The sequence below is a fragment of the Pholcus phalangioides genome, unplaced genomic scaffold, assembly GCF_987345545.1.
Source record: "Pholcus phalangioides strain wild (caught in Gottingen) unplaced genomic scaffold, Ppha-v1.0 ptg000007l_1, whole genome shotgun sequence".
Classification (NCBI taxonomy): Eukaryota; Metazoa; Arthropoda; class Arachnida; order Araneae; family Pholcidae; genus Pholcus; species Pholcus phalangioides.
In genome coordinates this window covers 13,358,262-13,371,691 of record NW_028301600.1, presented here as the reverse complement: position 1 = coordinate 13,371,691, position 13,430 = coordinate 13,358,262, and the positions used below count along the sequence as shown (strand labels likewise).

The window sequence follows — 13,430 nt, the reverse complement described above, 5'->3', positions numbered from 1 at the left end:
CGTGCGTGTGTGAGCGATTCACAGTTAAATTTTTTTTCAATTATATTTCCCCTTTTTTTGTGTGTGTTATGGTCGAGTCTTCGAGTCTCATTTACAAAAAAAGAAATTTATTGGGTCGCGGGTTTTCGACGGTTGAGAACTACTGGTTCAAATCGAGAGTATTCAAAATAAGAAAAATAAAAAAAAAAGTGAAAATTCATTTGATAACTGTGGTAAAATCAGAAATAAAATTTCACGCTGTATAATTTTATTTAATCTGCAACAGGAAAAATATGAATTTGTATGTTGTTTTTCAGAGCCTGGCCAAACTGCAAATTTGGGATTCGAGTTGAAGTGAAAACGTTGTGTAATTGAAGTTATGCGACACATATATAAATGGAAAATTTTAATTATTAAATATAAAATGAACATTAAAAGGTATAGGGAATAATTGAGGCCAAACCTAAACGTTGTATAAATAGGGTTCCACTATACATAAGTGATTTCGAGAATTCTCTGAAGTACCATTTCCCGTTCCTGATGGCTCCAAAATTTCGGAAACCCTAGTGACATTAAATTATCCACTATTGAATAAGTGTTGTATGCTACAAAGTTTAACATGATGGGGATAGGTGCAGATACACACTAAAGCTGTATCTTCGCTTTCAAGTTGAAGCTTTGGTATTTGAAAAGTTGCTAGTGATGAATTTGTCAAATCAATTGCGCCCAACCAAGGGTTAAATGTATAACGGCCGTATTCACCAACAGAGTATAACTGAAATCGCAGGTTAAAGGAACAGAGCTCAACGTGGATTGGTTAAAAAATCCCGAATTTTTATTTTTATATATATATAATAAACAACTAATACGTTTCGATCTCTAATCCTTTAGCCCCTTTACGATCAAGGACGCAATATTGCGCCCAAACGCCTTTAACTGCATTTATGTATTGTAGTGTTTTCCTTTCATTTGTTTTTTTTCCTTCAACTTCATTACCTTTTACCTAACGTCGGCTAGGTTACCATATTTTTCGCCCATTCGTCAAATAAAGATCATCCGAATTTCTTACCGAAACCTCGTAACCGAAGCGGTTAACCTGCGATTGCAGTTAAACGTTGTCGATGAACACGGCCGTAAGGCAGCTTCAATGAAGACTGCAGTTATACTTTTTATAGCATATTTTATATGCAGGGTGAACTTTACCAGTTCTGCAAAATGGAAAGGGGTAATAGACTCTAGCCCAAGTAAAACATAAAACACCTCACAAACCCTGTCCTCTACGCAGGGCCGGACTTAATAATTTCGCGGCCCGGTGCAAAAAAAAATTGCGGCCCCTCCTAAAAAAATTTATATAATTACTCCCCGATTTACGAACTTCCCGAGTTGCGAACCGAAATATTTTGGCAGTCTTGGTTTTGCAGCTTGCAACGAAAATTGTACAAGAAGTGTGATGGAGATCAAAATCAGGATTTTTTTTTGAAGGGAAATTATTTTGACTAAAAGAAGTCTATTTCATTATTATTGTATTCAGTGGCGGATTATAGTCGGTCGTGGCAATACCCCCCCCCCCATAGCCCGGGCGCAAAAGAAAATAATGGGCCTCAAATTAGAAAAAAGTGTGAAGTTTGGGTTTTTCGGGGCCCCCTTGTGGAAGTCGGGGCAACGGGGACACGCGGTACGCCCGCCGTTAAATCCGCCTCTGATTATATTCTTTTTCATTGTATACTGGAAACAGGGTTGCAACTGGGGGGGGGGGGAGAGTTGGCGAATCTGGTGTCCCGGGTGCCAGACCAGGGAGACCCCAAATTTCACCCTTTAACCCATATTTTCCCAACCTTTTTGTCTCATCACCCCCTTCTTCAGAAATTTTTTGTCCCATCGCCCCCAAAATCTAACCCAGAGGATCCTATGTAATACCCGTAGCTTCCATCACCCCCTAGGGGGCGTTTACGCCCACTTTGGGAATCACTGCTTTAACCTCTTCTTCAATATTAGAGAGGAGAGCCAAAGGCCAAAATGCGTGCTTTCCCACAGCTGGCCAAACATCTGGTTGCAGCCCTCATTGGAAAGGCTCAAAAAATATTGGTGGGGAAGGGTTCTTTATTTACATATTTATTTTATTCTTCGTGATTTAGTGTTGAGCATTCTATTTTACGTAATTTTTTCGTACATTCTATTTTACGTAATTTTTTCGTACATTCTATTTTACGTAATTTTTTCGTACATTCTATTTTACGTAATTTTTTCGTACATTCTATTTTACGTAATTTTTTCGTACATTCTATTTTACGTAATTTTTTCGTACATTCTATTTTACGTAATTTTTTCGTACATTCTATTTTACGTAATTTTTTCGTACAATCTCTTACGTATATTTCGCATAGTAATGTATTTTACATTATTTTAATTTCCTGTTAACGTTTTTCATTTTCCTATTTTTAGTTATTATTATCTAGCTTTAGCAATAGTGTTAGTATGCCTCGACCTCGACTAGTGTTGTGTAGAGCTTGCGACGGGAGGTTTCCCTGGTCTAGGGGTATAGTAGCTGATAGTTTCAACTGTAAAGGGTGCTTGGATAGGAAAAGACTGGAATTCGATGCCGAAGCTTTACGGGAAAAAGTTAGGGTGCTAGAGGGCCCGGTTATAACGGAGCCTCTGCTTCTTCATCAACAGGTGGCTCGACGACCAATCTCCACGAACAACGACAGTTTAGAGGGCGAATGGGTGGTCGTGGATGAGGTAGAGGGGGATAGTGATAGGGGTTTAATCATCGGCGATTCTATGGTTAGGGAACTTGGGAACCGAGTGTGTAGGGATTTTCGGGGTTTCGAGCGCTGTTGTCTTTCTGGGGGGAAGATTGGCAATGTTCGAGACGTTTTTCATCGCCGAAAGTTGCCCTTGAGGGTGATTCTGTGGGTGGGAACAAATCAGATAGGAGCGAATATTAGTGAGTCTGTCAGAGTACCGGGATTTACTATTATCCGCTAAGGAGGGGGGTTCAGATGTGGCAGTGATTCCAGTGCTGCCAAGGGGTAGTAGGGGGTATAGGAATAGGATCCACCAATTCAATATAGGCCTGAAGGACATTTGCTCCTCACTTGGGGTCACGTTCTTGGAGCTTCCCGCCTTTACCGATAGGTGGCTTCGTTCGGGTGGGATCCATCTAAATAAGAGGGGGGTCTGGGAGGTTTACGATAGTCTTAGGTCAGGTTTTTTACTCCCAGACCACGTAGTCGGGAATGCGGGTTAGTTAATGGTAATCACAACAGTACTGACGGGGAATTACCCACCTGACTTGGATGGCTTCTCGATTGACACTAAACCACCGTGCAAATTAAAATGTGTGTTATTAAATACCAGGAGCTTGGGTAATAAAAAAGATTTTTAGAAACTATGATAGTTGTGGAGAGCTTGGATCTTATAGCCATTACAGAATCTTGGGCAAACGATGGGGATGAATCTTTCTTACACATCTCAGGATACGATACTTTTTTGAGAAATAGATCTGATAGGAAAGGGGGGGGGTGGAGTGTTGATATACGCGAAATCCTGTTTGAAGGCTAGAGAGTGTAACGTGCAGAGAAGTGATATTGAAACCATATGGGTTGAACTTGAGAACAAAAGACGTCATAAACTTATTGTTGGGGTTTGTTACAATCCACCGAATAGGGATCCAAACTACATCGCCAAATTGCATGATGAAATTTCCTGCATGTGTAAGCGTAAGTGGGTTCTCATACTAGGCGATTTCAATTACCCAGGTATTGAGTGGGAGAACCTTTCATCTGGAAATCAGTATGAAAGAGACTTTTTTTAAGTTGGTGCTCGAAATTTTTTTTGTATCAGCATGTATCAGAAGCCACTAGGGGTACTGCTATTTTGGATTTAGTTCTTACTAGTTCTGAGGATCTAGTTGAACATATTTCGGTGGGGGAAGAGTTTTCTTCCAGTGATCATCGTATCGTCAGATTTCACTGTAACTTTTCCTCGGGTAAGGTTGATAATAAAAGACTGGTTCCTTGTTTTCGAACTAACTAACTTTGATGTTTTGAGAGGAAGGTTAGCGGAAGTTTTCAAAGATCGGTTGGAATCAGTAGGGGTGGTAAGTCAATGGGAAGTATTTAGTACGAAGCTGTCCTCTGTTTTGCACGACGTCATACCCTTTGTTCGAAAAAAGCGTGTTTGTACATCGCACCCTCTATGGTTCACGGATAGCGTGCGGAACCTTTATCTTGAAAATAAAATGGCAACCAGAGAGTATAAAAGTGGACGAGGTGACCTATCATTGTTTACTGATAAAAGAAGACTGTTGAAGAAAGCGATAAGGGATAGTAAAAAGGAAGTTGAATCTAGGTTAGCAGATAACATTGGCTCTGACCCAAAATCATTTTTTCGATACGTCAATAATGGATGTAAGGGGACAGTTGGCCCCCTCCCGATAGGAGGCTCTAGGGTAGAGAGCAATGTAGGCATGTGTAGTGCTTTCAATTACTTTTTCGCGTCGGTTTTTAATGGAGATAATGATATTCGATATACGGGTGTTGTGTGGGCTAATAAAACCCTCAACGATATTGAAGTAGAAGACGTGGAGGTCCTAAATCTTCTAAGAAATGTATGTGCAAGCAAAGCACCAGGACCACATGATCCTCAGGGAATGTGCTAATGAATTGTTGGGGCCAGTCGCACAGATATACAGGAGTAGTGTTGCTGAGGGTATCGTCCCAAGAGATTGGAAACTTGCTAACGTTGTTCCGATATTTAAGAAGGGTAGTAGAGAAGTGGTGTCAAATTATCGTCCAGTGAGTTTGACGAGCTCCCTCTCGAAAATTTTGGAAATTATCATCAAAAAGCAGTTTGTGAAGTGGATAGACGAGAATAATGTATTGTCGGATAATCAGCATGGGTTCAGGAAGGGAAAGTCATGTGTAACTAAACACCTTTGCTTCTATGATCATGTGACTAAGGCTTTGCGTAAGAGCAAAAATGTAGATGTTGTTTACCTTCATTTCCAGAAGGCATTCGATCGGGTCCAACATGGCAAACTCTTGAAGCTTTTACACGAGATTGGAATTGGGGGCAACTTGCTGAATTGGATAGAATCGTGGTTAAGCGATAGGTCGCAACGAGTTATGGTGAACGGGGAATTCTCTGGTTGGACAGACGTCACAAGTGGAGTTCCTCAAGGAAGTGTCCTTGGCCCCATACTTTTTTCACTTTTTATAGATAAACTCGATCAGGGTATCGATGGGATTACTAGCAAATTCGCAGATGATGTGAAGCTAATGGGGGTAATCGGGAATGAAAGCGATAGGGAGTTGCTCCAGACCAACTTAGACAGGATTGCAGCATGGGCAAATGAATGGAGCATGACGTTTAGCGTTGATAAGTGCATGGTCGCTCAGTTTGGTTCGAACAACCCACGGTTCTCTTACGAGTTGAATGGTGTCACTATCCCGGATGCAACTAGGGTCACCGATTTGGGAATTCTCATTGACGAGCGACTTAGGTTTTCTGAACATTGTTCAGCGGTGGTCAAAAAATCGAACAAAATGCTGGGTCTCATTTTCAAAAAGGTCTCTTCGCGTTCTCCTAAAGTCATTCTTCTGCTTTTTCGAGGAGTATTTCGTCCTGGACTGGAGTATGATGTAAGGTTTTGGAGACCATACCTACAGAGGGACATAGAATTGGTTGAAGGGGTGCAGAGAAGAGCTACGCGTGTCCTTGTTGGCACACAGGGCTTGAGTTATGAAGAGAGACTTCATTTTTTGACTATGTTTACATTGGATGAACGTAGGTGTCGAGGAGATATGATCGAAGTGTTCAAAATTTTCAATGGGATGGACCATGAACTTTTAGTACAGCGCCAATCGACTGCTTTTACAAGGGAACACCAGTATCGATTGGTGAGGGACAATGCAAGGTTATGGTGTCGCAGGGAATTTTTCTCTAATAGGGTTGTTAATAAATGGAACAGCTTACCCCCAAAGGTAGTAAAATGTAACACAATTGACACGTTTAAAAAGAAATACGATAAACATGTTGGGGTAAATCGAGAAACAATCCATTCTTAGAATAAGACAACCATAATTATTCGTTATGGGCGTTGTATAATATTTTATGATGTGTATATATTGTTTATAATTTGTGTTAATTGCATGTTTAATTGGGTTGCTGGTTTTTTTTTTGAAATATATGACATCCATATTTTTATGGGCATCTTTTTATCAGCCACCTCGTTGGGCATTTTGCCTGTTGTGGCGTTGTATTTGTATTAGGGGCTATATAACCCAATGCTTCCATTAGTATTACAAATGGTGTGGTGCCTTGTGCGACCCGTGCCCTGAGCGACCAAATCCTTCTCCATTCTTTAATGGGACAAAATCCTTTCTTTTGTGATATCTTGGTGAATAGAGTAATCTTTCGATTAGATTCCCTTTCTTCCTTTGTATTGAAACTTCCCTCATATCACCAATATAGGTGGAACTATAGGAATACAGTAGATACTGTTTATACGACCTTCTTTATCTGTATTATGGGATTTTCACATTTATACGACGCATAGTGGGGTATTTTACCCGAAAACCTGGCTAAAATTATTTTTACATTTTCAGTGCACTAGTTTGAGCTGATATGTCGACTAATTTATCGTTAAAATACTAAAAGAAATAATTTTGCGGGATAAATGATAAAATATGAACATATGGAAATATATTTTGACATAAATTATATAATTCCCCCAATGATGAGGGAAATTCCTCAATAAAGAAGAAAAAATCTAATTGATGTAAAATTGATATAAAATGCTAATAATAAATTGGGGGAAGATAGTCATATCTAATTTCCCCTCTCCAAAATTTTAAGGGATAATTTTGTGCAGAGATGATTAATTATCCCTTAAAATTTTGGAGAGGGGTGAAATTATTCTTGAAAATTATTTTTTTCGATAACACTGGTCACAAGTCCTCCCTGTAGATTTTAATTTTAAAATTTTTCATTTATACGACAAATAACTTCAATTATGTCGACTCTGACTGCAATGCCAACATGGCTGGAGATACGGGGGGGGGGGGAGAAGGCGTGGAAATGTTTCAATTTCTTGAGTTACAGTAATAATTTAGCGTAGTTTGATTCCTCAATTTCGTGAGGAAAAGTAAAAAATTACAAAAAATTCGGGTATGCTTTCGTGGACGCATCCGCACAAATTTACATGTAAAAGAATCTATTTCAAGTCTTGATTATGTGCAAACATTATTCCTCATTGTTTGAATCCATCACTACTAACCGAGAAATTGCGTAACCAGTTCTCTGCTGAGTTTAAATTGCATTCGAGATAAAATGAAAAATTTTCACTTAAAATACTGAATGTCACTGCTGGAGAAGTTCCACAATTTTGATAGATTGAAACATTTGAAAATCATATTTTATTATTGTCATAGATTTCAAGACAGTGTATTTATCAGTAAAAGACGGTGGATTGAAATCAATTCTTCAAGAAAAACTACGGGGAAATAGGCCCGTGATACACATGTTACAAATAGCACGAAAGCATGCCACTTTCGTGCTACTTAGTAGCATGTGTATCACGGGCCATATGCGAGATGAATATTCTTATTTATAGTCGTAATTATCGTATTATAGTTTATGAGTTAGGAAGATAGTTTTAGTACTTGATTTCAATGAAGAATAAAAATTCAAGTTGGCTTGATGGAAAAAATCCAGAGAAAAAAACGGGACATTTTTTTTCCCCAAGAAGTCGGGATGGTAAAAATTACGTGGAAATACGGGGATGTTCCGAGAAATACAGGACGTATAGTCATCCCATATATATCAGCATAATTGAAAAATAATTTTATTATAATAAGTGTAGAAGGCTACATGACCACCATAGAAATAGTATTAAAAGTATAAATCGCGTTTTTCAACTTTACACTAATTTATAGCATATTATCAGTAGGGTAACCACGTGTCCTTTATTTTACGGGACATTCTCGTACTTTCACGTAAATTTGGCCGTTCCGACTTTATACAATTTTCCTATATATTTCCAACAATGATAATTTGAATTTAAAATTTCTACTGAAATTGTGAATGAAGGTAATTTTCAAAATTTATAAAATATTTAGATAATTATCAAAATCTCATCTCGTGTATTTTCCATACTAAACATTTTTTCGGTTAATTAGAGTTCAATTCGCTGCGATTTCTATTATCCCGTCATTGCTCAACCCTCGTTAATTTTTCAGAAATTTTAAAACAGTTGGTAGTTTTTGCCAACATCTTCAGTGACGTCCCGTATTTTCTTTATAAAATTTTAATTTTCCATATTTTTCTAACGAAATATGATCACCAAGCCAGGATGATTTTTTTCTCCCGAAATAATTTTTTTCTACAGTGATTTGTAAAAGCTCAAAATGTCATTTGATCATTTTTGTCGAACCACGGTAATTTTCTGCACACAAGGGCTAATTAGACCAGGACCTACAATTTATTGCCGATTCCCAGAACGACAGACTCTTTTTTTCATACTCACCGAATAGTTGATATACATACTCACCGGGACGTTTGGTCACCTTTTATGAATCTGTAACGAAACTTCTATTTTGCACTAGATCAGTTTCCCAACCTTTTTCTGTCCCATCGCCCAATTCTTCAGAAAATCTTTTCACACTTGTTAAGTTTTCACAAAACTGTAACGACTGTTAATTGTAATGGCTAATGACTGAGTTTTTCCTATGTTAGGTTATCGAATGGCCTGTAGCGAAAGTATTTGTGAAACACTGAACTAGTCATCTTGTCATCGAAATCGTCAAATATGATCATATTTTAAATATAAACGGATAATAAATTTTCGACCTCCTTTTTTACTCATTTTCATCAAGTTGTTATACTACCGCAACTGTCTTTGGAGTCTAGTGAGAAAACAGCTTGTCAAACGATGTGATGGGCTGAATTTTAAATATTATGTTCTCCACAGGAACTTTTTGGTGAGCGTAAACCTTAAGTTATGAAAATAATATCTGAAGAAGTTAGCGGGCAACCCTTTCTCATCTCTAAGTACCTAGCCTATCTCTATGGCTGATATTACAGCCATACTTCGATATAACGTCCCGCCTCGAGGCCGAATAAAAATGACTTCATAAGCGGGGTGACATAATAACGAATGAAATTTTTTACAAATTGTACTAACAGGACCAAAAAAAAAAACGCTGACGCTGTAGGCGGGATGACGTTAAACGTAGTCAACGTTATACTGAAGTCTTACTGTATAATGTTACTCTCAAGATGGATATTCAAGTTTTCGTCTTGATGAACTAAATTAGTCCATACGATTTGAACGGTATAAAAAAAATATAAAAACGATTTTAAATAAATTAAAAAAAAAAAGATTTTTTGCTTTCCATCACATACTAAACTAAATGTTACATAATCTCTGTAGTAGATGGATTACAGAAATAGAATAGCAATTAAATTATAATGCCACCACATGAGGAATGACCCCTTGTTGCGGTGGTGAACAATAGAAAAGGATTTGGTCGCACAGGGCACGTAACCTTACAAATATTGGGGGGGGGGGGGTTGATCCAAATACAAGTTTATGCATATGCAGATCGGAATTCTTCCACTAATTGGAATGCCTACCGGCGCTTTGATGTTATTGGGGTTGAACTGAAAGCTGCTTCTTTTCTCACCAAATGTAAGTTTCAGGGAAAAAAAAATTAAAATTTTCACAAATATATTTCCCATTCCAGAAGAAAAGGGTTTCTTTAAAAGGAAGGGTTTCTTTTCTTTCAGGAAAATTGCGGCCCCATAAATTTTGGGGCCCGGTGCAACCACACCCTTCGCACCTGCTTAAGTCCGGGCCTGCCTCTACGGAACCATTTTCGAGTTATGGTGGATAATCGATTACACGTTAAAAATGAGTCGTCTTCAAAAACAACTTAGTGAAGTTTCTAAAAGACCTACATGCAAACTAAGCACATATTTGGAAAGAATTAATACAAACCTTCAATGCGATGCCATTTTCATCAGAATATATGGATTTAATGGCGAGATATAAGCACTGAAAGATTGGCAAAGCTCGAAATCAAAAATTGCTGCCAAAATTTTGAATCGCCATACAATTCCGCGAACACCTTTTTGACTATAATTGGTCAAATTTGCCAAAAACTTTCCATTGCACCAGCTTTCAAAAGAGCCTACAAAAACAATATCAGTGTTCTGGTTCAGGAGAAATTTAGCCTTTTGTTTGCAATACATCACTGGAAGCAGCATTCATCGAAGTAGATATTCGATGAAAATTCGGAATTAGTGGTTCGATTTTGGTAACAATTAGATTTGGCAGAAAAATCTTATAAAATGACACCACCTCTATCAGGATATCTGTATTTAATGGCAAGCTACAAGCGCTAAAATATTGGCGAAATGGAAAAATGAATTTTTGCCAAAATAGCCTATTCCAAATTTTAATCGAATATCTACTTTGACGATCGCTGATTTGAGTGATGTATTGCAAACAAAAAGCTAAATTTCACCTGGACGAGAACACTGTATGGCTCTTTTGATAGCTAGTGCAATGGACAAGTTTATGGTAAATTTGATCGATTATAGCTAGAAGGGTGTTTGCGGAATTGGCGATTAAAAATTTTGGAGACAATTTTATTTTGAACTTTGCAAATCTTTCCGCGCTTGTAGCTCGCCATTAAATGCATATGTTCTGATGAAAATGGCATCACAGGAAAGGTTTTTATTAGTGATTTCTAAATATGTGCTTAGTTTGCATATAGGTCTTTCAGAAACTCCACAAAGTGGCCGTATATACTGACGTCTAGCAAACTAGACTCCCACCATCCCCGTTTTCTTCTTATCAGAGCTCCTACGACGAAACATTCTTTCCGACACAAGTTCCGCGAGCTCGACCATGCACTATGCAAATGAAGCCTGGTCCGGACCGGCCGCCCTGAACCATTCAAAAAACTGTTTTTATCCCACAGCGTGGGGCGGTTTTGACGGAAAACTGGTTTTTGCGCGTTTGGGAATCGAGTAGAGCCAACACCATCCATAGAACAACGCCTCCGCACGAAGCTTGTGACATCAATGAAGGCCATTTCTCCTATTGCTATTGGATATACTGCAAAAAGGTAAAGATATCGCATGCGTCAGCCTGTTGGATCAAATGGCAATAGGTGAAATGACCTTTAGTGACGTCACGAGCTTCGTGCGGAGGCCTTGTTCTATTGGTGGTGTTGGTACAGCCAATACCTTCTATAGCATAGCAGAAAGCCTTCGCGCGAAGCTTTGACGTCACTGAAGTCCATTTTACTTGCAGGCATTGCAGGACGACATATGCGGAATCTTTATTTTTTTTTACAGTATATGCAATGACGATAGGTGAAATGGATGACTTCAGTGACGTCACGAGCTTCACGCGGAGGGTTTCTGCTATAGAAGATCTTGGTAGAGCGGCGGGTTTAGACGCGGCTTTACGGATTGCCTTCCGGGCACAGACAAAACAGATCGGCTCCGAGTTTGTTTTCTCTCAAATGCGTATACGAATTCTTCGTTACGGTAAAGATCGATGCAATTTCATAAAAAATAATAAAAATACGTAAACCACCACAAGAAACTCAAAGATCCGATTTTTTTAAAACCGATTTCCGTAGTATTGAGAGAGTCTCCCGTAGCTCCGTAGTTCATTGCGGCCGTCCGTGGAAACTACGGACAATCCTTAGCAGTTGGCAACTCTGATAATCTATTACGGGAGAAAAATGAGTCTATCTACCATAACTCGAAAATGGTTCGAGATAGGACAAAGTTGATGGAGTGTTTTATGTTCTACTTGGGCTCGTCTATCACACCCATTTTGGATGGCAGAATAGGTCACGTTCACTCTGTGTAGAGTGTGAAAAGTTTTTAATTCTCACTCATATCATTATCATATATAGTTTTTTTTCTTCATATAATAACTACATTGGTTTTCTTGACTAGTTTTTGTTCAGAATATTTATAGACAGATGTAACTGAATACATTAGAATTTTATTACGGTCATTAAGTGCATTCCATGCTTATTTAAGTACCAGGGATGAACTAAAGCATGCCAGTATTAGCATGCAATACAAAAATTCACACCAAACAATCAATTCGTAACAAACATACATGCATACAAAATAAAAATTCTCCATTGTCTCATCATGCATCTGGATTGATTGAAGTAGGTAGGGTATAAATATTTAAGAACTCTGGAACTGATGCCAAGGCATTTTATGTCACAGAATTCATACTTGCAATGGAGTACCATCTGTTTCAATATTCCAGATGCATCCTTCATGGCACTGATGCATTCTAGAAAATGCAAACTATGCTCAGATCGGGTTACCTCTAATCCACCCATTGGGTGGCTCTGATGGTATTTCACAAAGTCGAAAACTGCAGGAAAACACAAATGTGACATTGTTATATTAAAGTTTTTCAAACATTTGATTTCATTAAAAAAAAAATCAAAATTCATAGATATCTAAAGAGAAAAATGGATAATGAAAAAAAATCATTGTTTATTGTTCCAGTTATAGCGACAAAGCAATGCAAAAAATATCCACTAATAACAATTTTATTTAATAATTGAGCGAACTAATATAAGTCACCAAATTTCATATGTTGGAGCATTTGTATGGAATTATGCACAACATGTAGCAAACAATAAAAAAGTAAACATTATCAATTGAACACAAGTATTTTTTATACCACTGAAAAAATCGAAAAAAAAAAAATTAACTTGCACAAGACGGAAAAAAAAAAAAAATTCTCTAACTTGATGTCTAAAGAGATTTCTCCAATTCGAGACGTCATGTGCTATCAAATATGACTGGCAACAGCACCTAAATATGCAAGTTGTGGTATGCAAGTTGATCTTTTTCACAACTCCAACGTACTATCATGCTATACAGGGTGGTAACTATCGACCGCCCAATAATTACACACGTGATTCCTTTTGAAAAACTAATAAAAAAAGTGTTTTCAGTTTTTCGATCTAACTCAAAATTAATGAGTTATAACGTTTTAAAAATTAAAAGTAAAATACTTGGGATTGTATAGTCATTTTCAATATGTTAAATCGCAGAGAATAACGGAATTCTTTCCCACGATGCAGGAAATCAAGTTAGCCGCAATCCTTCGCAATGACATTTTTGCTCATACAAAACGAATTGTCACACCCCAACAACTATATTTTCTCCAGAACCAAAGACACTGAACGATGTTTACAGTCAGAACTGTCGCCTTCAATACACTCATATCAAAAACATTCTCACAATAGTTTTTTTTAAATAATTTGGCCTATCATATTATCCGATTCCAATCAGGTGCCTTCCTCTGTAACGGTACGAAGCCGCGGCGGGTGGAGAGGGTAAATAAAGGCTTGATTTAATGTTTACATTTCTAATAATAATAATTTCAC

General features: G+C 37.8%; 1 protein-coding gene across 2 annotated transcripts in view; it reads right to left on the bottom strand.

The window, feature by feature from the left end:
* Positions 1 to 13,430, bottom strand: part of LOC149084943 (chloride channel protein 2-like) — a 424,727-nt gene that overhangs the window by 311,781 nt on the left and 99,516 nt on the right. The window contains exon 2 of one of the 2 annotated variants that reach the window (XM_089232680.1): positions 12,259 to 12,403. The exons of the other annotated variant lie outside the window; for it this stretch is intronic. Coding sequence (XP_089088806.1) covers positions 12,259 to 12,318 — 60 coding nt within the window. The 5' untranslated portion in view covers positions 12,319 to 12,403. The remainder of the gene's footprint in view (positions 1 to 12,258; positions 12,404 to 13,430) is intronic. 2 annotated transcript variants of the gene reach the window in all.